Below are 25,402 nucleotides of genomic sequence, written 5' to 3'. Positions count from 1 at the left end.
CACAATAAAGCCATACCTGCTTCCTACCTTGAAACGGATTGTCTGTCCAAGTCTGTCACAGTCCCTTCATAATTCCAGTGTCTAGAACCAAGGATGTGGGAGCGATTCGGAACCGCTCATATAAGGTCAGAAGGGAAAGCTGACCCCCTGCAAACCACCCCTTACAGGGTCCTGGCCTGTTCTGGATAAGGGATTTTTCCGGACGAAGGGTGGTCACGTTAAGTTGGATGGTCCAAGTACTGAGCAAGGAGATATCGAGGCTGGCTGGCTTGGGGCTGGGAGGGCGGCAGAGAGATCATGGGGGGGAAAGGGTGATGGATTGCGGGGTCAGACCAGCGAATGCGGGAGTCGGCAGCGAGGAAGGACTTCAATTTGTTCATGTCAGAGTTCTGCACATCTGCCACCCGGTCGCCGTGAATGGCTCTGGACGAGGGGTGGTTCCGGATAAGGGAGTTCTGGATAAGGGAGGTTTCAACCTGTATATGACGACTATTTGTAGAAAACCATGATCCACCTAAATAAATCTGGATAATATGCAATATATAACTCATCTGTTGCAACTGCATTCAACACAATTTGTTTATGTTAGGTGAAACATTATGACAAAATGTTAGTGAAATTAGGTGTGTTGAAAACAAACTTGAATCTACTCAGAGTATTTAAACAAGCATTACTTTGATTGCTTGACCCTTACCTCAAATAAGACATTATATGTAGTCATGGTAATTAGGTTGGTGTGCAACATCAACCTTTCTGACAACAAGGAGAACAAACCATGTCCAAGCATGACTTCAGCCTTACGCCTATAACAGAAAGCAGAAAATTTCTGTTTGAATACCAATCTCAGAACAGTGCACAAGAACAGCTATATAAATGCCTATGACTAAAGGATTTTGATGAAATAATTGAACATTGGACTAATTTATTTCATTATGCTGGTTTTAAATAATCAAACTGACCCAGATTGACAAACATACAATTTATGTTGCATGCTATAAAGGTATACCCTACAGCATTTCTAGCCATTTAATTGAGGAAATAGATTAAATAAGTTTACTTGTACGTACTTTGGAGCAAGATGTTTCAGAAAGTATCCCATCACTTTTAAAGCTTGCACTCTTATACCTTCATTTTTTGAAGCCAGCAGTTTATAGATGATCCTGTAAGAACATAACACTGAATTCAAAGTCACAAATTAATGGAAATAGACGTGTTGAGATTCTAGTCAACTCTGGACAACCAGATGCTGTACCAACACTGCAAGAATCAATCAAGAAATCATAGTTCAAATCTTACAAATTCTCAGTCTCAGGTAAAATTTTGCCAGCATCAGCTATATTGACTAACGGTAAAGAAAGTGTGATCAAGAAAGATTTGTATTTCTATAGAGCCTTTCACGATCACCGGACGTCTCAAAGCATTTTACAGCCAATGAAATACTTTTGAAGTGTAGTTACTGTTGTAATGTGGGAAACGCGGCACCAAATTACGCACAGCAAGCTCCCACAAACAACAATGTGATAATGACCAGATCATCGGTTTTAATTGTTGATTGAGGGATAAATATTGGCCAGGACATCAGGGATAACTCGCCTGCTCTTCTTCGAAATAGTGCCACGGGATCTTTTACGTCCACTTGAAAGAGCAGACGGAGGCCTTGATTAAATGTGTCATCCGCAAGACGGCACCTCCAACTGTGCAGCACTCCCTCAGTACTGCACTGGAGTGTCAGCCTAGATTTAGTGCTCAAGTCCCTGGTGTGGGACTTGACGCCACAACCTTTTGACTCAGAGGCGAGTGTGCTACCCACTGAGCCACAACTGACACTGCAAGGGTGAGAGAGAACTCGTAACACAAAAAAGTAACAACTTACATTTATATAGTGCCTTTAGCATAGTAAAATGTCCCCAGATGCTTCACAGGAGCGTTATGAAACAAAATTTGGCACAAGCCACATGTGGATATATTAGGACAGCTTGATAAAACAGGCAGGTTTTAAGGAGCATCTTAAAAGGAGGAGAGATAGAGATAGAGAGGCAGAGAGGGACTTCTAGAGCCTAGGGCCAGGCAGCTGAAGGCATACTGGCCAATGGCGGAGTGAGTAAAATCGGAGCTGTGCAAGAGGCCAGAATTGGAGGAGCGCAGAGATTATAGGGCTGGAGGAGGTTAGAGATGGGGAGGGGCAAGGTCATGGAAGGATTTGAAAACAAGGATGACAGACCAGAAGACAATGCAGGTCAGTGACCACAGGGGTGATGAGTGAATCAACTAATGAATTAACATATGAGGCGGAGTTGAAACAATACCAAATATAAACAAAAATCTTAACTCCTTAATCATGCTTTATCTCATTCAGGCACAAACAAGCACAGAGGCAGGCAAAAGCCGACTCATCTAGCAGCAGCCCTTACCATTTTGATGTTTTTAAGTGTCAAGATTTATTGATTTGGTCAAGCCTCAACATTTTTATCACTTAAAGACCAATTTTTGGAAAGTTTTTCCACGTCTAAAATAGCAATGGGTGCTAAAAGGAAGTAAACTTCCCAAAACGTACAACCAGGTACTTTCGAGCTTTGTGCTCAACTCCAAAACCAACTCAAACAGTTGGAAAGCAAAGGGTAAAACTATCTGATAAGACATCAATTACAGTTATACAAAGGAAATATTAAAAACAATCTACTCCCCACTTTATACAATTATATACTTAAAGTATATTTCAATCTACTAACTTAAATAAACTGCAATATTCTAGAATCTTTAATTTACTTGACAACATAAGATCATGTTGAATATTTTACCGCATTCCATTCCTCTGATCAAAAGCAGGAATCATGGAGCCTGGGTGCTCAGACATCAGAGCTACAAGCAGCTGCAGAACGTCCATTAGATTGTCATCCTGTAATAAAAGGCAAATTTTTAAATAGAAATTCACAATGAAATACTTCAGCTAAAGTGTTCTCTCCTGTAAATATTCTTGTGTTTACAAGCTAAATTTAACCACACGGAATTTAAAATTAATTCAAGTCTTACATTTTGTTTCAGGATATACATGTGCATAGGCAGAATTATATTTCCTTCAGCATTGTAACAAATCTGTTTTCTAACCAAGGTATCCACAAAAAATGATCCCAAAAGATTAGTAAATAAACTGAAAACCAGAAGTTAATTAAGGACTTTACTACATAGCTGATACTAAATTTGAACCCATTTGTAAAGAAAATTAGCTGTCCAAACCCTATTAAAAAAGGAAAATTCCTTGAAAATATTAGATAAAATAATTTCAAAAATTCTTGATCACATTTTCATAAACTATTTTAATATAACGTATGAAAATAATTTCAGTCAACTTGACAATTTAGGTAAATAACAAATCCGATTCCATAGATGAAATGAACTCCTGAAGCAAGTGTGGTAACCAATTCACTGGGCTTCACACATTCATTTACTGAAATAACAATTTAAATTCATCACTATAAAATTAGCTCAGTACTAAAATAAGCTAGTGTTTAATTTTCTTTAAATTCTGACAAGAGTGGAGCAATAAAATAGTGTAATTTAAATTATTAAAAAATCTAGAATCATACACCAACATTCAAGCTCATGTAAGCTGATGTTTTGTACTTAGTGACACATGCTGCTATGACACTGGCTTCTCCGGTCCACGCCTTCTTGAATTATTCAAAGCAATAGACAAATGTTCATAATCTGATGGATAAATAGAAGACTGCCATGCTTTATTTTAATTTAAAAAAAACTCCACACAATATATGATTATACAAATAATGGCAAAATCTGGGGTACAACATTCCCAAGCATCTGGAACGGCCCTTATTAATCAATCATTAATGTTTCACATAGTGAGCTTTAAGATTTACAGTTTATCACTACAAATAATGAATCTTGTACCTTGTAAAAATTATAGAACTTTATATATGGAATTGATTCCCTATGATGGCATGGCACGCATGAAGATTGCAGTTATGAATTAATATGAAGAATAAAACTCTCATTCTTCACCATTATTTAAAATCAACATTCACCAGCTGTTCAGGTGAGCAAAATGACAAACTGCTATTGTACGGTCACTTACCAGGATTTTGTAATATTTCTGTAGCAATAATCACTTAGGAATATGATACTATATTATTTAAACATATACCAATTACAGTTTAAAGACCATAAAGTAGATTGTCTAAAGAAACAATTTTACACTTTTTATTTTCAAACTGAAGCCTTTGTAAAATTAAATAGCTCCTTTAATCAGTCATTTTCTCATCTTCCTTACATGAAATTCTAGCTGGACTGCCATCTTGTGGCAATACCTCAACTACTTTTAAAACAAATAAATGTGTATAACTCTTCCACATCAAGACATCTAATGATTTAGAAAGTTTCCTTTTTATTGATGACTTCAGATTCTTTAAGCTTATTTTTCATTAAACACAAAACAAATTATATTAACATTTCAGATATATGAAGATATTGCATCATATCTAACAGAGATTCTACACATCTCACTAAGTGAAATGATTAACATGGAGGTATGTCAAATGATGCAGATTAAATTGCTTATGAACAAAATGATGTGCTTAATAATGGTCAGTCTTACCAGTGAAGTTATCTATATTCACTATTAGCCATGCTATTAATAACACTTGTGTACTATGATTATTTTGAATCCAAACAGAAAAGGAAACAATCTGGAGATATCACTATTACTGTGATGAGAGTCAATGAAGCCAGGATTTCCATTGATATTTTGCTATATAAATATATATTTTTAAGTTAACAACCAGTAAGTCTCATGTAATATATCTCTATAGTTCCATCTTAATCTGACTGAAAATTCTTGGCAGCAGATTTCCCTCAAATTTTTTTTTTGTAGATTAGAAACAAATTATTAGTTAGAAATTATAATTGTACAATACACTAAGCATGTCTCAATGAAGTATTTCTAAATGGTTAGGACTTTATTTTATGAAATAAATATACATATACACACACTTAACTCAAATCAGCTTCTTTAATTCAGTGGTAAATTACTAAAAGTGTTTTTGTAGGTCAACGATTGCAAGTGTTATTTTACCTCATGCATGGTGAGAAGATAGTTAAGAATACTCTGCAGTTCATCTTCCTTGATGCCATGATCCTAAAAGATAAACATTTATATTTCATAAAATATTAACTGCATCAGAAACAAATATTCTCTCAATCACATTACAGCTGTTAACTTGCTGGACATTTGACAAGTGTCAATGGTATGTGTTTTTTTTAATATTGTGTACAACGATGGTTTGGCTAGTGTGCAGTGATAATCAATTATTCCAAATCACTCATAGAAACATAGAAAATAGGTGCAGGAGTAGGCCATTTGGCCATTCGAGCCTGCACCGCCATTCAATGAGTTCATGGCTGAACACGCAACTTCAGTACCCCCTTCCTGCTTTCTCGCCATAACCCTTGATCCCCCTAGTAGTAAGGACTACATCCAACTCCTTTTTGAATATACTTAGTGAATTGGCCTCAACAACTTTCTGTGGTAGAGAATTCCACAGGTTCACCACTCTTTGGGTGAAGAAGTTTCTCCTCATCTCGGTCCTAAATGGCTTACCCCTTATCCTTAGACTGTGACCCCTGGTTCTGGACTTCCCCAACATTGGGAACATTCTTCCTGCATCTAACCTGTCTAAACCCGTCAGAATTTTAAACGTTTCTATGAGATCCCCTCTCATTCTTCTGAACTCCAGTGAATACAAGCCCAGTTGATCCAGTCTTTCTTGATGTCAGTCCCGCCATCCTGGGAATCAGTCTGGTGAACCTTCGCTGCACTCCCTCAATAGCAAGAATGTCCTTCCTCAAGTTAGGAGACCAAAACTGTACACAATACTCCAGGTGTGGCCTCACCAAGGCCCTGTACAACTGTAGTAACACCTCCTTGCCCCTGTACTCAAATCCCCTCGCTATGAAGGCCAACATGCCATTTGCTTTCTTAACCGCCTGCTGTACCTGCATGCCAACCTTCAATGACTGATGTACCATGACACCCAGGTCTTGTTGCACTTCCCCTTTTCCTAATCTGTCACCATTCAGATAATAGTCTGTCTCTCTGTTTTTACCACCAAAGTGGATAACCTCACATTTATCCACATTATACTTCATCTGCCCACTCACCTAACCTATCCAAGTCACTCTGCAGCCTCATAGCATCCTCCTCGCAGCTCACACTGCCACCCAACTTGGTGTCATCCGCAAATTTGGAGATACTACATTTAATCCCCTCGTCTAAATCATTAAGGTACAATGGAAACAGTTGGGGTCCCAGCACAGAACCTTGCGGTACCCCACTAGTCACTGCCTGCCATTCTGAAAAGTACCCATTTACTCCTACTCTTTGCTTCCTGTCTGCCAACCAGTTCTCAATCCACGTCAGCACACTACTCCCAATCCCATGTGCTTTAACTTTGCACATTAATCTCTTGTGTGTGACCTTGTCGAAAGCCTTCTGAAAGTCCAAATAAACGACATCAACTTGTTCTCCCTTGTCCACTCTACTGGAAACATCCTCAAAAAATTCCAGAAGATTTGTCAAGCATGCTTTCCCTTTCACAAATCCATTCATCATTTATAGTTACGTCAATTTCATTTACTAGCCATCCAGCCCCTGCTTGTCAAATCAAATTATTTTGAATAAGAGCTGTGAAAATATCTGAGAACAACTTTATAAACTTGAAGACAAATGTCATGATTATATATAAAAGAACCAAAAAGACAATACATGAAGGTGTGTGTCAGAAGGCTGTAACACATCAAAGAGGTTCAGATAAGATCAAAATATGAAAGTAAATCTAAAGTTATAACTGTCGTCCTAAATTCAAGGTATTTGTCTTTAAGACTCATGTATGTATTTTTATTTTGAAATAAATATACACAGATTAGATACATACACACTTAACTCAGCTTCTTCAATTCAGTGGTAAATTACTAAAAAGCTGCTTTTGTAGATCAATGAGTGGAAACAGTTACACAAGGAAACAATAGCAGATGAAAGCTTTTTTCTATGACGACTATTTCAGCTCTCCAAAATTCTTGGGAGTACTTTGGAGATTGATAAAATACAGGCTAACAAACCAACTGAACAGGCCCTCACATCTGCCACCAAGCTCATGGTCTACAGGGCTGTAGTAATACCCGCCCCCTCCTGTATGGATCAGAGGCATGGACCATGTGCAGTAGACACCTCAAGTCGCTGGAGAAATACCATCAACGATGTCTCCGCAAGATCCGACAAATCCCCTGGGAGGACAGAGGCACCAATGTTAGCGTCCTCGACCAGGACAACATCCCCAGCATTGAAGCACTGACCACACTCTATCAGCTCCACTGGGCAGGCCACATTGTTCGCATGCCAGACATGAGACTCCCAAAGCATGCGCTCTATTCAGAACTCCTTCACAGCAAACGAACCAAAGGTGGGCAGAGGAAACGCTACAAGGACACCCTCAAAGCCTTCCTGATAAAGTGCAACATCTCCACTGACACCTGGGAGTGTCTGGCCAAAGATCACCCTAAGTAGAGGAAGTGCATCCGGGAGGGCACTGAGCACCTCGAGTCTCATCGCCGAGAGCATGCAGAAACCAAGCGTAGGCAGCGGAAAGAGTGCGGCAAACCTGTCCCACCCACCCTTTCCCTCAACGACTATCTGTCCCACTTGTGACATGGGCTGTGGTTCTCATATTGGACTGTTCAGCCACCTAAGGACTCATTTTTAAGAGTGGAAGCGAGTCTTCCTCAATTCTGAGGGACTGCCGATGATGATGATGATGATGATGGCCATGACACATGTATCTTTTCAATGCAAGCCTTAGCAGAAACAAGTCCGAGACATTAACTGGGGCTTTAATATTGAAGAGTTATAGATTTTCACTGTTTTCTCTCCTGTAGTTTCTCCATGCTATGCATGTTAGCTTTCAGCTGACTGACATCCGGGACCATAATGCCTTTTGAAAGTTCATACACATCAACTGCACTATCTGTCGTTGCCCTCTTCAATGAAATCTGAGACAAACTATCTATTCAGTAGCCCTGCCATTTCAATATCATCTGAGAGTTTATTTTGCTCTTCCCTTAGTGGGCTTATCCCTATTCTTCTTTTGTTACTTATGTACATAAATAATACGTCACTATTCTATGGGGGAAAAATGGATTATAGCCTGTTTTGAGGCGCTATCAACTGGGTGAAAAGTTGAGTGGCGGGCATTATTTAGCACCGGCAATCGCGATATTAATTTTAAGCGCCCCAAGAGGGAAGTGGAGAACTGAAAGCAGCAGTGCGCACTTCTCTTAGGGCGATAGCAGGGTGCTAACCTCGGAGCGCTAACCAAGTTTGGGTGAAGGTTTACAAATCATTGGAAATCATGTAGATGACCTGGAATTGGACCCCGGCAGATGCTAAAATCGCTGAACCCGGGTGATAGCCCTTTACCACTCTGGTATTGCCCCACACGAGCACTAACAGGTGGCGCTAATCAATTCAATTTCTAGCTTACGTATTTTTATATTCTTCGATATTTTCATTTCATAGTTCCTCTTTGCCTTCCTGTGTCTTTCTAGCCTCTTTCCTAGGCATCATATTCCCTTATGCCACCCTCTCATTTATTGTTTACGTACTTGACAAATGCCTTTTTATTTAGATTTAATCTCATCTTCACCCCTCTACTTTAAAAAAAAAAAATTGTTCCTGGGATGTGGGTGTCGCTGGCGAGGCCAGCATTTATTGCCCATCCCTAATTACTCGAGAAAGTGGTGGTGAGCTGCCTTCTTGAACCGCTGCAGTACTTGTGGTGAAGGTTCTCCCACAGTACTGTTATGGAAGGAGGTTCCAGGATTTGACCCAGCGACAACAAAGGAACAATGATATACTTCCAAGTCAGGATGGTGTGTGACTTCGAGGGGAATATGGAGGTGGTGGTGTTTCCATGCGCCTGCTGCCCTTGTCCTTCGCGGGTTTGGGAGGTGTTGCCAAAGAAGCCTTGGTGAGTTGCTGCAGTGCATCTTGTTGATGGTACACACTACAGCCACAGTATGTCTGTAATGGACGGAGTGAATGTTTAAAGTGATGGATGGGGTGTCAATCAGGTCGGCTGCTTTGTCCTGGATGGTGTTGAGCTTCTTGAGTGTTGTTGGAGCTGCATTCATCCAGCCATGACCTTACTGAATGGAGAAGCAGGCCCGAGGGACCAAATGGCCTACTCCTGCTCCTATTTCTTATGTTCTTATCACGTGGGGTGAATCGAATTGGCTGAAGACTGACTTCTGAGATAGTGGGAACCTCAGGAGGTGGCCGATATTGATCATCCACTCGACACTTCTGGCTTATCCATGGTGTCTCATTCTTGGCTAGCCTGTTATTTTTATGGGGAATATTTTCTCAACTCTTGATCTCACTTTTAAATATTGGCCACTGTTGTTGTTCTTTGCCTGTCAATATTTTTCTCCAATTTAACTTCCTTTGCTCCATCCTCATTCCCTGTTAACTTTTTTTCCAATCTATTACTTTGGTCTTTATACTTTATATCTCTCAAATATTATCTTGAACCTTATGTTGTGATCACTACTCCCTACATGTTCTCCCATTCATACTTCTCTCATCTGTCTGGGTTAATGTTTCATTACAAGGTCTAGCTGTGCTTCTTGCATACAGTCCAGAGGAGTATTTTCATAACATGTATCCATCAATCCAGTTATTACTACTTCCTTACTCAAAATAAACCATGGTAATTACAATATTTGAGAAAGTATCTTCCATATACAGAGACCTTCAACTTCCCCCCCCCCCCTCCGAGAAATGGAAAATAGTTGGCAAAATGAAGAATGCTCTGGCACGATAGCACAAGCCAAATATCCCAATTCACTTCTGGAGATTCAAAGCAGAAACAACATAGGCTCCCCCAAAAATATAGCTTGCGAGGATAATTATAGGGCAAGTAAGTCTGAATATATTACCATACTATTCATGGCAAGGATATTACATTATTACAGTTTTAAATTTCGGATTCTCACCTTCATTATCAACTGTTTCACAAACAACAGCAAGAAAGCCCGCAAGGAGAGAATCTCCTTCTGATTCGGTCTGGGGCCATCTGGGAAGGAAAAAAGCAACATGTTAAGTTGGCATTCAAGACATTTAAAAAAATTAGCAATGCTGATGAAGTCTCCCCCGAGAGAGGAAAAAACATCAGATGGTTTAGTTCCAGAACTCCCTCAATGGTTCAAGTAGATAAGTGCACTGGGATGATATTGAACCAGAGACACCAAGGAACTCTGGTCTGTGCTAAATTAGCTGATCTGATTCAGACAGTCAGCACTATATGCAGCAATAGCAGTCCTGGATAAGGAGGGGAAAGGAGAAAAAGTCTCTGCTCTTGTTCTCCATCTAATAACCAACAGAAAGTTAATGCAGGTGATCAATGAAAACACAGTTGAGCCCAGTTCTGAAGTCTCCCAGGATCAAACAGCTTGCACCCACTGAACGTCTAGTTTCATAGATGTAGAATTGCTATGTACTGAGGACAGCTGCTGCCCTACAAGGAGGGGGCTGGGGGGTAGGGGGGGGGGGAAGCGAAGAGGACGAGTGGAGGGAAGGAGTAGAAGTACAGGAAGGGGTGCGCACGCAGGAGAAGGGGAGAGCAAGGATGGAAGGAAGAAAGCAAGGGAGATGGGAGGAACTTTCAAAAGGCAATTGGACATGTATTTGAAGAGAACTAATTTGAAGAGAACTAATTTGCAAAGTTATGGGTAAAAAGCTGGGGAGAGGGACTAAATTGGACAGCTCTTTCAAAGAGCCGGCACAGGCATGACTGGTTGGATAGTTTCCTTCTGTGCTGTAAGATTCTATTATTCTATGAACAGAGGTACAGTTTCAACAGGGATACTTTTACAAAAAAGTTCAAGAATAAAGGAATAGGCCAAGGAAGCAGAGAATCATCTAAGTACACAATAGTCACTGAAAAAGTTAACAGGTGTAAATTTAGCCTGGAATAAAACTGGGCTTGCATATACATTCATTTTATTTTCTCTGCAAAATTAAATGCTATGGCAAGATGTTTCTCTTGTGCCTAACAACCTGATCAGAGACAGATGAGGAATCAAGATACAATTCTGTAATGTTCATATAAGATTAACTGCGATTTGTGGGCTAACCAAAGAGAAGGAACAGAGTGCAAAGATCTGGAGTGTAGCTCGTATTTGTGCAGAATTATGCTGTTCTGTATGTGATTATACTTGTTAAAATTGTTGTAAATAAACTCAGTAATTCAATTTGGAGCACATAATTAACTAGAACATGTGTTGGCGTCTCCCTCTTCAAGAGTGCAAAAAAGAGTGCAGTTTACACTGGTGAACTAGGACCTGTGCAAATCTCAATATTTGTGTTGGAGAGGCAGAAACTTCTGTAGCATCGAGGACGCAAGGAGCGCAGTGAACCCAGTGAATGTAAGAATGGCTCTTTAAAAAAAGTACAGCAAACTCTTTACCAGAAATAAAGATCTTTTTCATCTGTGAAGATTGGTTCAATTGGTCTCCCAGACAGTCTACACTCAGTGTTGACAGGCAACTGACAAACCACAAGATATACACATCCTCAATTTCTTTGGAGCTAGCATTGTATCAGGATCTCACACTTGGGGCTGGTTTTGGGCAGTCACACTCTAAGGGCCCGAAACTGGTCATGACATAAAGTCCACCCGTTTCTCAGAGGTATGCCAGTGGTGTGTTGTTTTAAACCACCGGCATACCGCCGAGACTGAAGAGCGCAATTTTGGTTGATTTCTTTTCGATGGACGGTACAGCACTGAATCGCGCATGCGCAATTTTTTTCCCCCATTTTTTTCAGAGAAGCTTTTTACCCGCGATTTCGGGGGTCAGAGGTCACCCGCGCATGCGCAGTGAGTTAAAATCGAGGGAGAGTGTGAGAAGGAGCAGCAAGCTAGTTGAGCGTCAGTTGATTTAATAACAGATTGCAAAGTTAAACCATATTCATAAATAATTACAGTTTGAACAATAAGACATATTTTACAAATCAAAAATCATAACATAAATATAATGGAAATGTTGAAAAAAATCAAAGCACAGGACCATCGAAAAGGACGGGAGGTTGAGGGCACCAGCCTTCGACGACACGGAGTTACCTGCCTTTCTCGAGAACATTACAGAGAGGTACTCCGACCTAACGAAGGATGGTCGTGGAAAGCCTCCCCCAAAGGAGTACAATAGGATATGGGACGAGATCGGGGAGGCTGTGTCCTCCACAAATACCATGGTACGCACCGGGGAAAGGTGCCGTAAGAGGTGGAGTGACCTTGAGGGTAGCAAGATTAAGTAATGATTTTATTTATGCACCCATGTAAATGTAGGTTGTGTCACACGGGTGATGTTATTTATCTTAAGATTATGGCGATGTATTTTTGCTTTCAGGCTCGAGGAACAGCACCTCATCTTTCGTTTAGGTACTTTACAGCCTTGTGGACTCAACACCGAATTCAACAATTTCCATCCATAACTTTTGCTTTTTTTTCTCTTTCCCACAGCAGCTGTTGATGATTCTGCTATCTCCATTTACCCCCTATCTAGACTCATCTTTTGTTTCTTAACTTGTCCTATTACCATCTTCTTTTGTCTTGCACCATCATCCCTTCTGTCCCTTGATCTGCGCCTTCCACCCTATCACAGACTTTCCCTTTTGTTCTTTCTTCTCCTCCACCCTTGCCCTGCCCCGACACTTGCTTAAAGACGTGTTACATCTCGAGCATTTTCCAGTTCTGACGAAGGGTCATCCACCTGAAACATTAACACTGTTTTTCTCTCCACAGATGCTGCCTGACCTGCTGAGTATTTCTAGCATTTTCTGTTTTTATTTCAGATTCCAGCATCCGCAGTAGTTTGCTTTCGTTTTTATAAAACTACATGTTTGTGCTTTATGGAATGGAGTCCATTTATGGAGACATAAAGTGCATGATTAAAATGGCATACAGAATACTAGAAGGAAGTAACGGACCAAGCAGACAAAGTTTGCATCTAAAACAAAAGTCTTCCCGGATGCATTTGCTTCACAGGAGGCTGTTAAACTGGCCACTTCTGACACTTGCAGCAGAATGCTGACTATTGTATTCCAGAACTCCTTTTATGCAGTCTGTCAGAGTCGATAGGGAAAAATATATTAAATGGTTGCAAAAAATTCATCTGCTTGTGAGGCAATTATTCATTAGTTCTGTTTATGCCTCCACCTTTGTGCAAGATCGATTATTCAGTGTGTAAATTTTCCATCATCATGAGAAGGAATTGGAATTCGATGATACTAACTTCGTAATCATTTCTCTCTCACATAAAATCTCAAAACAAATTTACAGCCCCAAATGAAGTCTTCCTACAAATAACCACGGAATATTTTATTTGGAAATAAAATTGCATATTTTTTGAAGGGGAAATTAAACACCAATCTGCCCTCTGACTGAAACAGTCATAACTCACACCCATCTCCCTCTCTCAGCACTACTCTCTTCCTCCAGTTAGGTCATTCCAGGAATCCAAAGCACTGCATCCCAGTCCATTACACCAAATGTCAGAAAATCAGCAGTTTCCAACAGTAGACAGTTTAGAGCCAATTTGTTTAAATAGAATAGTTCCCCTCCAAGTTACACACCATCCTGACTTGAAAATATATCACCGTTCCTTCATTGCGCTGGGTCAAAAGCCTGGAACTCCCTCCCTAACAGCATTATGGGAATACCTTCACCACATGGGGACTGCAGCGGTTCAAGGCGGCAGCTCACCACCACCTTATTGAGGGCAATTATGGATGGGCAATAAGTACTGGCCTTGCCAGTGACACCACATCTCAGGAATGAATTTTAAAACAAGGGAAGGCCATTCAGCGGCCTCAAGCTGTTCACTTCGATCATGGATGATCTGTGCCTCAATTCCATTTATCTGCCTTTGTTTCATATACCTTGATATCCTTGCCTAACAAAAAACTGTCAATCTCAGTCTCGAAAATTTCAATTGATCCAGCATCCAGTCCTTTGGAGGAGCAAGTTCCAGATTTCCACTACTGTGTGTAAAAGTGCTTCCTGATTTCATTCCCAAATGAACAAAGCTCTAATCTTATAATTCCCCCTTGATCTGGATTCCCTCACCAGAAGAAATAGTTTATCTGCATCTACCCCATCAATTCCCTTAATCATTTTAAATACCTAGATTGGATCACCCTTCAACCATCTAAACTTAAAGGAATATGAGCCCCCAACTTATGCAACCTTTCCTCATAATTTAATCATTTAAGCCCTAGTATCATCTGAATGATGAATCTTCACTGCACCCCTTCAAAGGTCAATATATCTTTCCTGAGATTCGGTACCCAAAACTGAAAGTAGCACTCCAGATGGGGTCCAACCAAGGTTCTGTACGACTTAAGCATTACTTCCTCACTTTTGAATTCCAATACCCCTAAGAGATAAAGGTCAATATTTCATTAGCCGTTTTGTTTACATTTTGTACCTATGCACTAGCTTTTAGTCATTTTTGTACATGGACACCTAAATGCCTTTGCTTCTCCACAGCTCCTGTTCTCTCACCATTAAAGTGAATATACTGATTTGTCTTTCTCAGATCCAAAGTGGCTGACCTCACACCTCCCCACATTGAACTCCATCGGTCATAGTTTTGGCCACTCACCTCGTCTGGCTATTTCCCTTTGTAACTTCCTCCTCCCATCGACACAACTTACCGTCTCCCAACTTAGTGTCATTTTTTAAAATTGGATACGCATCTCTCTATTCCTTCATACAAGTCACTGATATATATGATGAAAAGCTGAGACTCCAGAATATCACAGGCAGTCCCTCGAAATCGAGGAAGACTTGCTTTACTCTAAAAGTGAGTTCTCAGGTGGCTGTACAGTCCAATGCGGGAATTACAGTCTCTGCAACAGGTGGGGCAGACAGTTGTTGAAGGAAAGGGTGGGTGGGGAGCTGGTTTGCTGCAAGCTCCTTCCTCCGTCTGCGCTTGATTTCTGTATGCTCTCGGCAACAAGACTCGAGGTGCTCAGCACCTTCCCAGATGCTCTTCCTCCACTTTGGACGGCCTTGGGCCAGTGATTCCCAGGTGCAATGGGGATGTTGCACTTTACCAAGGAGGCTTTGAGGGTGTCCTTGAAACATTTCTTCTGCCCACTTGGGGCTCGCTTGGGAGTCTCGTGTCGGGCATGCGGACGTTATGGCCCGCCCAAAGGAGCTGGCCGAGTGTGATCAGTGCTTCGATGCTGGGGATGTTGGACTGAGCGGGAATAACGACATTGGTGCGTCTATCCTCCCAGTGGATTTGCAGGATCTTGCGGAAGCATCGCTGATGGTACTTCTCCAGCGCTTTGAGATGTCTGCTATATATAGTCCGCGTCCCTGAGCCAGATAGGAGGGTGAGTATTACTACTGCTCTGTTGACCATAAGCTTGGTGTCAGATTTGAGGTCCTGGTCTTCAAACACACTCTGCGTCAGGTGACCGAAGGCTGCGCTGGCACACTAGAGGCAGTGTTGGACCTCATCATTGACGTCTGCCCTTGCTAATAGTAGACTCCCCAAGGTCTGGAAAATGGTCGCCATGGATTCTGATGACTGGGATGGGGGCGCAGGGGGAGAAGAGTGGTGTTTGGCGGGGTCAGGTTGGTGGAGGACCTTTGTCTTACAGATATTTGTGTAAGACCTATGCTTTTGTACGCCTCAGTGAAGGTGTTGACGATGGTTTGGAGTTCGTCCTCAGTGTGCGCAATGCAAGCATCGTCTGCATACTGTGGTTCGATAGAGGATAGGACAACCTTGTATCTAGCCTGGAAGCGGCGAAGGTTGAACAGGTTCCATCTGTTCTATCATCTAGTTCCACTCCAGCGAGGTGCTTGTTGAGAGTGAGATGGAACATTGCAGCAAGGAAGATCAAGAAAAGCGTTGGTGCGATGATGCAGCCCTGCTTGACTCCGGTCCGGACGTGCCTTGTGACTGTGGTGAGACTGCTTTTGAGAAAGCCAGAAATCTGTTATGTTCCAACAAACTGCTTGTTCTGTATGACCCATGTAAACATTCAGTGCTAGCTTGCGATGCGTCTTGGTACGGGGTCGGGTGTGTGTTACAACAGGCAAACGAATCGGGAACATTGCAACCAGTCGCTTATGCGTCCAGGAGTTTGTCCAAGGTCGAAAGGGCCTACAGCATGATTGAAACAGAAGCTCTGGCATGCATTTACAGGGTGAAAAAAATGCATCAGTATCTGTTTGGGCTCAAGTTCGAGTTAGAAACTGACCATAAGCCGCTCATATCGATATTCTCAGAGAGCAAAGGTATTTATACCAATGCCTCTGCTCGCATCCAAAGATGGGCGCTCACACTGTCTGCATATAACTATGTAATTCGTCACAGGCCAGATACAGAGAACTCCGCTGATGCTCTCAGTCGGCTACCATTGCCCACCACCGGGGTGGAAATGGCACAGCCTGCAGACTTGCTCGTGGTGATGGATGCATTTGAAACTGAAAAGTCACCCGTTATGGCCTGCCAGATCAGGACCTGGACCAACCAGGATCCTTTTCTATCCCTTGTTTAAAAAAAAACTGTGTCCTCCATGGGAGCTGGTCCAGCGTCCCAGCGAAGAGACATGGAGATCAAGCCGCTCCAGCAGCGCAAAGACGAAATGTCCATACAGGCGGACTGTCTTTTGTGGGGTAATCGTGTAGTTTTGCCTAAGAAAGGCAGGGAAACGTTCATACGCGACCTACACTGTACCCACCCAGGCACAGTAATGATGAAAGCTGTAGCCAGATCCCATGTGTGGTGGCCCAACATCAACTCAGATTTGGAGTCGTGTGTGCACCAATGCAACACTTGCTCCCAACTGAGCAATGCACCGAGGGAGGCACCGCTAACTTTGTGGTCATGGCCCTCCAAACCGTGGTCTAGGACCCACGTTGACTTCACTGGCCCGTTTCTAGGCAAAATGTTTTTGGTTGTTGTGGATGCTTATTCAAAATGGATTGAGTATGTAATAATTTCTGTAAGAACATCAGAACATAAGAATTAGGAACAGGAGTAGGCCATCTAGCCCCTCGAGCCTGCTCCGCCATTCAAAAAGATCATGGCTGATCTGGCCGTGGACTCAGCTCCACTTATCCACCCGCTCTCCATAACCCTTAATTCCCTCATTGGTTAAAAATCTATCTGTGACTTGAATACATTCAATGAGCTAGCCTCAACTGCTTCCTTGGGCAGAGAATTCCACAGATTCACAACCCTCAGAGAAGAAATTTCTTCTCAACTCGGTTTTAAATTGGCTCCCTCCGTATTTTGAGGCTGTGCCCCCTAGTTCTAGTCTCCCCGACCAGTGGAAACAACCTCTCTGCCTCTATCTTGTCTATCCCTTTCATTATTTTAAATGTTACTATAAGATCACCCCTCATCCTTCTGAATGCCAACGAGTAAAGACCCAGTCTACTCAATCTATCATAAGGTAACCTCCTCATCTCCGGAATCAGCCTAGTGAATCGTCTCTGTACCCCCTCCAAAGCTACTATATCCTTCCTTAAGTAAGGTGACCAAACTGCACGCAGTACTCCAGGTGCGGCCTCACCAATACCCTGTACAGTTGCAGCAGGACCTCGCTACTTTTGTACTCCATCCCTCTCGCAATGAAGGCCAACATTCCATTCGCCTTCCTGATTACCTGCTGCACCTGCAAACTAACTTTTTGGGATTCATGCACAAGGACCCCCAGGTCCCTCTGCAACGCAGCATGTTGTAATTTCTCCCCATTCAAATAATATTCCCTTTCACTGTTTTTTTTTTCTCCCCCCCCCCAAGGTGGATGACCTCACATTTTCCGACATTGTATTCTATCTGCCAAACTTTAGCCCATTCGCTTAAGCTATCTAAATCTCTTTGCAGCCTCTCTGTGTCCTCTACACAACCCGCTTTCCCACTAATCTTTGTGTCATCTGCAAATTTTGTTACACTACACTCTCTCCCCTCTTCCAGGTCATCTATGTATATTGTAAACAGTGGTGGTCCCAGCACCGATCCCTGTGGCACACCACTAACCACCGATTTCCAACCTGAAAAGGACCCATTTATCCCGACTCTCTGCTTTCTCTATCCAGCCAATTCTCTATCCATGCTAATACATTTCCTCTGACTCCGCGTACCTTTATCTTCTGCAGTAACCTTTTGTGTGGTACCTTATCGAATGCCTTTTGGAAATCTAAATACACCACATCCATCGGTACATCTCTATCCACCATGCTCGTTATATCCTCAAAGAATTCCAGTAAATTCGTTAAACATGATTTCACCTTCATGAATCCATGTTGCGTCTGCTTGATTGCACTATTCCTATCTAGATGTTCCGCTATTTCTTCCTTAATGATAGCTTCAAGCATTTTCCCCACTACAGATGATAAACTGACCGGCCGATAGTTACCTGCCTTTTGTCTGCCCCCTATTTTAAACAGAGGCATTACATTAGCTGCTTTCCAATCCGCTGGTACCTCCCCAGAGTCCAGAGAATTTTGGTAGATTATAACGAATGCATCTGCTGTAACTTCCACCATCTCTTTTAATACCCTTGGATGCATTTCATCAGGACCAGGGGATTTGTCTACCTTGAGTCCCATTAGCCTGTCCAGCACTACCCCCCCGCTAGTGATAGTGATTATCTCAAGGTCCTCCCTTCCCACATTCCTATGACCAGCAATTTTTGGCATGGTTTTTGTGTCTTCCACTGTGAAGACCGAAGCAAAATAATTGTTTAAGGTCTCAGCCATTTCCACATTTCCAATTATTAAATCTCCCTTCTCATCTTCTAAGGGACCAACATTTACTTTAGTCATTCTTTTCCGTTTTATATATCAGTAAAAACTTTTACTATCTGTTTTATGTTTTGCGCAAGTTTACATTCGTAATCTATCTTTCCTTTCCTTATTGCTTTCTTAGTCATTCTTTGCTGTCGTTTAAAATTTTCCCAATCTTCTAGTTTCCCACTAACCTTGGCCACCTTATACGCATTGGTTTTTAATTTGATACTCTTCTTTATTTCCTTGGTTATCCACGGCTGGTTATCCCTTCTCTTACCCCCCTTCTTTTTCACTGGAATATATTTTTGTTGAGCACTATGAAAGAGCTCCTTAAAAGTCCTCCACTGTTCCTCAATTATGCCACCATTTAGTCTGTGTTTCCAGTCTACTTTAGCCAACTCTGCCTTATCCCACTGTAGTCCCCTTTAAGCATAGTACGCTCGTTTGAGATACTGCTTTCTCACTCTCAATCTGTATTACAAATTCAACCATACTGTGATCACTCATTCCAAGAGGATCTTTTACCAGGAGATCGTTTATTATTCCTGTCTCATTACACCGGACCAGATCTAAGATAGCTTGTTCCCTTGTATGGGTCACAGATTGTTAACAGATTTGAGGTATAATGTCGTAGCTTCCGGATTTCGTCCTGTCTTACCATCTGGATCACGCCCTCAATTCCACCTTTAGACCTGGATCACGTTCTTCTGCCATCCCCACTGTACTCTCTACCTCCCAACCACCCCCCCCCCCACCGAGTTCCTGACCCCCTTTCCCCCCCACCTCTTTCTCTCCCCCCCCCACATCCCCTCTCTTTCTCTCCCATCCCCCTCTTCCCCCCGTCTCTTTCTCTCCTCACCCATCCTCTTCGCCCACCCCTCCTCCTCCTCCTCCTTCACCCCACCTCCCTCTCTCTGCGGCCCACTATAGCTTCACTGTCAGTGCCAGCACGCATGCGTAGAAGGGGATAGGGTGCGCATGCGCAAAAAGGGCTGGATCTGACCCCACACGCACAGAAGGAAATAAAAATGTTCGTGCTGATGATCACTTCGATATCTAATTCAATCATATTATACGAACATAAGAAATAAGAGCAGGAGTAGGCCATCTGGCCCCTCGAGCCTGCCCCGCCATTAGTAAGATCATGGCTGATCTGATCAGGACTCAGCTCCACTTCCCTGCCCGCTCCCCATAACCCTTTTGCTCCCTTATTGCTCAAAAATCTGTCTATCTCTGCCTTAAATATATTCAGTGACCCAGCCTCCACAGTTCTCTGGGGCAGAGAATTCCATAGATTTACAACCCTCAGAAGAAATTTCTCATCTCAGTTTTAAATGGGCGGCCCCTTATTCTAAGACTATGTCCCCTAGTTTTGGTTTCCCCTATGAGTGGAAATATCCTCTCTATATCCACCTTGACGAGCCCCTTCATTATCTTAAGTTTCAATAAGATCACCTCTCATTCTTCTGAACTCCAATGAGTATGGGCCCAACCTACCTTCATAAGTCAACCCCCTCATCTCTGGAATCAACCGAGTGAACCTTCTCTGATCAGCCTCCGATATAAGTATATCCTTCCTTAAATACCGCGATCAAAACTGTATGCAGTACTCCAGATGTGGCCTCACCAATACCCTGTACAGTAGAAGCAGGTAACTACTTATAACATGCTTTCTTGCTGAAGTTGCTGCTTGGGCAGTTTCTTGTTCAGCACTGGGCTGGATCGAGCCCTTAGACCAGCAATTAAGATATTCCTGCACTATACTGCAAATTGCAACAGCAAATTCAAATGGCTTTCACACTAAAAAAGACCTTCTGTACTGCCTTCTTCAATAGAGCTGTTAATTCAAAATTCAAATAGATCCCTACCAAATTCATCAGAGTTTTTGCAAAAGCAATAGGTTTCAACATTGTGGATTTTTTCCTTTTAAACGGTTTTTTGCCATAGCTCCCAAATAAGTTGTTTCTCTTTGTGGTGCTATGGATTTCTGGTTGAAGCTGTTCTGAATTACTTCACGTGTCAATACATTCAGTGGTGCAAAATCAGACAGAAATGGATGCATCGGGTGCACTACTTATTACACTATTCATGACTTACAACTGGAATAAGTAGAATGAAATAAACAGCCACAATGTAGAATTTTTATTTCATGAATTATTGCAGGTTTTTCCTTACCAAGGCCTTTAGGAACAACTCCACTGCGATCTTGAGGATTCACGACCCAGTAATAGTATTTCAGGGTGTGCATTATCTGTAACACAGTACCAACTCTTCGAACTGCATTATAAATAGTAGCTGTACTGATAAACTCAGTGGACAAGTAGGTATAGAGCTGTAACTGGACCTGGATTGAAGTAAATAGGGAAAAAAAATCAGATTTATACATATCCAACAACTTAACATTCTATAATCAAGATCTGAATTGATGGATGATACCCTTCCCTGCATTATAAAATCCTTTTAGTTAATTTTTGTAAATTGAAACATCCATAAAGAGCTCATGAAGACATATGGAGCCCAGTCCAGTTCTGAGAAAAATGACTACACAAAGAATACTGAAATGCACAGTTCTCCTTTGTGAAAATGTTTTGGTCCGTTTTATGAAGCTTCAGAACAACATGTTATCACAATGTTTGGATGATTAACTTCTCCACTGGAATCAGTTACTCACATTGGAGGCTATTCTTGTGAAATCTGTGAACTGCTGAATTCCAAGTATTCACTGTCCTCTAATACAGGTACAACGTCCAAAATCCGAAATCCTCGACCAAATCCGTGCCGGATTTCTGGTTTTGCTGGACTTCGGACATCGCCGGTTGCCGATCCTCTGCTCCTCGCCACTCCCGAGTCACACCGCTCCTCCACTCCTTGCCGCTCGCCGATTCCCGCCGCTCCTCCGCTCGCCAATTTCCGCTGCATTTCTTACCTGTTTCATCCCTCGCTGCCCAATGTCACCACCTTGGCCGCTTCAAAATGTCCGGTTTTCAGACAATAATTCCATCTACGATGCGCAAAATGTCCAGTTTTCAGACAATCCGGTTTTTGGAGATCCGGATTCAGTATGTTGCACCTGTATTTTGATTCTTGACACTTTGATTCTGCAAATATATCTTTTAGGACCTCAATATGAATGTTTAGCTAACCTTAACGCACTTATTGGCTTATCATTAGAACGGAGTAAATCAGACAGCATCTTCCGGTGTACACACATGCCCATTTAAACGCGGAAATCCAGAAGTTGCTGTCAGAGATACCCTGCTCCTCCACAGGGTGCGCTACAACAGTACCTCACCGATAGACTCGGCATTGAAATCAAAGCAATGGTGTGAACTTGGCGTCCTTGCTCACTAGTTACCCACTAAAGACACCAGAAAAAGTTAGGGCTGGTGCATTCAGGAGTAAGTGAATTTTTAACAGCGTGATGTGATAAATCCTGCCTAAAAATCTATCTGGCCCTGAAAATTGAATTTTAAAAGTGTGGTGCCTCATTCCTTCAAAGATTAATTGGTGTTGGAATTTTTTTTTTTTTAAAAACCAAAAAAGTAAAATACTTTTTAAAAAAAAAACTTTTTCTGTCACTTTTATCTCTCTCTTAATTCCACCTGTATTTCCCAATATTTATTTTGCTTTCTGTACATTGTTTAAATCTAATTTATACTCCCTGGCGTGTCTCAGTGAGGTTTCTTCAATCTGATTGGTTGGAGCCTCACTGTTGCTTTCCTTGCTTGATGCGCTGATCAGACGTCAGATTAGTGCAAGTCTCTAGTCAAAAACCTGCGAAAACTGTGGCCAGCTGTCAGCATAGTGAACTGCGAACGCCATTCCTTCGCCACTGACTGCAAAATCCGGGCCAACATTCTTTGTCAAGAGTATATTTTTTGGGCCGGTTTTAAGTGCTACCCTTTTCTAATTTTAAATAAATTTACAGTCACATGCTGAGTTATAAGATGGGTATTAGAAAGCTTGGTTAACTGTAGAACAGAAATTATAAAATGTAAGCAAAACAAGTGAAGAAAAGGATGTTAACATTTCTGAAAGTGCTCAAAGTATAAAAACATTTTATTTAAAGGTTGAAATGGAGATGGTCTGCTCACTCAGTATACATATACAGGTGTTCTAATCCACGGTTCATACCCATCATTTTGCCTACAGCAAGTTTCTGATCTCAATTTGAGTTGCGAGACAATTCCTCAAAATGAAGAAAAAAGATCATTTGCAACAGGGGTATGGCAAGGACTTCCATTTGCTTATTGTTGCTACTGCACACTTTAGTGATCAATTCAAAAGCGGCAATGATCTGGAAATAGGTCCTGTCTGCTTTTCTTAGTCAGGGAATGTGTGCCAAGGGACTGAAGAAACAGAAAGTAGCAGCTGAAATTCTTCAACTTTATACTCATCTATCTTTTCACCAAAATCAGTGAGCAGATGTTTTCATCCTAATATGTTCCCTCAATGTTCAGCTAGTTAATTCAGTTCTTAAATTAGATCCCAAGTTCAATGCTCAGGCAGTGTTGACTTAGTAGTTCACAGCCAGGATGACAGGAAGGGCATCACAACTGATCTTGGCGCCCAGGTGAGACAGAGGAAAATCGGTCAGGGTACCTGCTCCTTGTGTGCTTCCAGCAGGAGTCACTGGATAGTGATGTGATGTGGATGTTTGCCACAATGGACATTATATGCAGCAAAAATAGCCTGTTATTACCCAGCCATGGTTGAAAAATGACACTTTGAGGGTGACCACAAACTGTATCGCAGCAATTCAAGAGGAAATGGAAAGAGAAAACTGGCAGAAAGAAAGTGGGAAAAGTAGCTTCATTAAAAAGTAAATATGTTCCAACTGATTTGCATGGAAAATATAAATAAATCACTGTTTAAGCCCAGTTCCCTTTAAGAAATGTCCTCAATTTGGAATATGCAAAATTTTAATTTAACTCATCTTTGGTTAACACGTCAATTTGAATCCAGAATAACAAGCGTGAGTCAATACGAGAAACAAGAGTTTATTTCAGCTGCATCAAAATTCTATCAAGGAAAATGCACCAATTTTATTTCAACCGTATTTCTCAGATGCAGGCATAGTTATGATAAGTTGGGAAAAGTGCTTGCTCTTAACATATTTAAGCAAATGGCTATGCATTATAAAGCTACACTTCACTGTAAATCTTTGGAGTTATATATTAGCAACATTTTAAATTTAAATATCTCTACAATTTAAGAAATAATTCCGAACAAAAAAGCAAATACTCACCTTGGCTGGAGCATGGATCCATATAGCAGGATTCAGAAGAATGTGGTCACATAACTGTTTGAGCAGAGGGCCACCATTCTGCAAGCTACTCAGATATTTGGCAAAGGTCAAGCACAGTTCCAATACAGCTCTGGTAATATGAACTTTGGAAGACTACAAGAAAAACACTGATTTCAGATATTGAACAAGTATAAATATTTAAGCTACTTAAGCATGCATATGCATTTCTACATAGAATAGATCACTTCATTCTTACTTCCAATGCATTAAAAAAGCAGTAAGTTAGGCTTCAGCACAAGGACGTTACTACTTCCACAATATTGTTTGCCTTGAGAACACAAATTATCCTGCACTTCTGTAATTGCATTAATTACACTCAATTCAAGAAGCATTAGATATTCCTTCTTAAAGAGCTTATGAATACATCTGCATCTGGATTGGCATGCTTCAGAAAAATGAGCACAAAAGGCCTGTATTGGAATCCAATTCATCTTATCTTGAAATTATTGTACTGTTTTCATTTTTCAATTACCTTTATGCCTACAAGAATCAAATGCCTTTCAAAAATGTGGGAAACAATCTCTATAAAGAAAGTCTCAAAATTTAACATACAAATTTGTGTTGTAGATATTCACTAAAGCTAGGATTTCAAATTTGGAAAAATACAGTGTATCCAAAGAATGGATATTTAGAAATATAGCCAATGTTTAAGAATAGGAGAAATTACTCAATCAAAACTGAATACATCACAACTGAACAGAACTGGTCTGGTAACCGCTAACAGGTAATACTGTCCAATCTATCCAGTTGGTTCTAATTTCAACTAGCAATAAAGCAGCACAGAAGGTACAATACACTGTTAACCACACACAGTCACTGGGTGACTATTGGAATTTACATCCATCACCCCAGATGTTCAATATGCTTTAGTTTTCAGCAAGACCACTAGATGGAGTATCCTGCCCAAGGAAAGGGTTATGGCCGATTATGTCCTACTTAGTCTACAGTAAACAAACTGAACATTTATGCCACAGCTGATTTATGCCAATACAAGATGATTCTGGAGCAAATGGATTCAGAAAGTTTATTGCAAATGATCAAATCAGTCTACCCACGCCACTGAACCTTTATAAAATTTCGGAAAGTCTTCTGAAAGTCTACTGGATTCTCAATGCGTATTGACTAAGTAATAGTAACAAATATTCTCTTTTTGCAACAGTCGGATTGCTGCACCAAAAATAAATTGTTGAGGACAACTGAAATGAAATCTTGC

General features: G+C 41.3%; 1 protein-coding gene across 3 annotated transcripts in view; it reads right to left on the bottom strand.

Moving 5' to 3' along the window:
* lrba (LPS-responsive vesicle trafficking, beach and anchor containing) overlaps positions 1-25,402 on the bottom strand; it is a 1,157,354-nt gene that overhangs the window by 1,012,174 nt on the left and 119,778 nt on the right. For all 3 annotated transcript variants that reach the window (XM_070871469.1, XM_070871472.1, XM_070871473.1), the window contains exons 12-18: positions 24,130-24,282; positions 21,057-21,225; positions 10,060-10,139; positions 5,087-5,149; positions 2,799-2,896; positions 1,068-1,160; positions 695-803 (exon numbers count right to left, since the gene is read on the bottom strand). In XM_070871469.1, the coding sequence (XP_070727570.1) occupies positions 695-803; positions 1,068-1,160; positions 2,799-2,896; positions 5,087-5,149; positions 10,060-10,139; positions 21,057-21,225; positions 24,130-24,282 (765 nt within the window). The remainder of the gene's footprint in view (positions 1-694; positions 804-1,067; positions 1,161-2,798; positions 2,897-5,086; positions 5,150-10,059; positions 10,140-21,056; positions 21,226-24,129; positions 24,283-25,402) is intronic.

Source organism: Pristiophorus japonicus, chromosome 2 (assembly GCF_044704955.1).
Source record: "Pristiophorus japonicus isolate sPriJap1 chromosome 2, sPriJap1.hap1, whole genome shotgun sequence".
In the NCBI taxonomy this organism is placed as follows: Eukaryota; Metazoa; Chordata; class Chondrichthyes; family Pristiophoridae; genus Pristiophorus; species Pristiophorus japonicus.
Note: the sequence above shows the minus strand (reverse complement) of the source record. Positions and strands in the feature narration are given on the sequence as shown.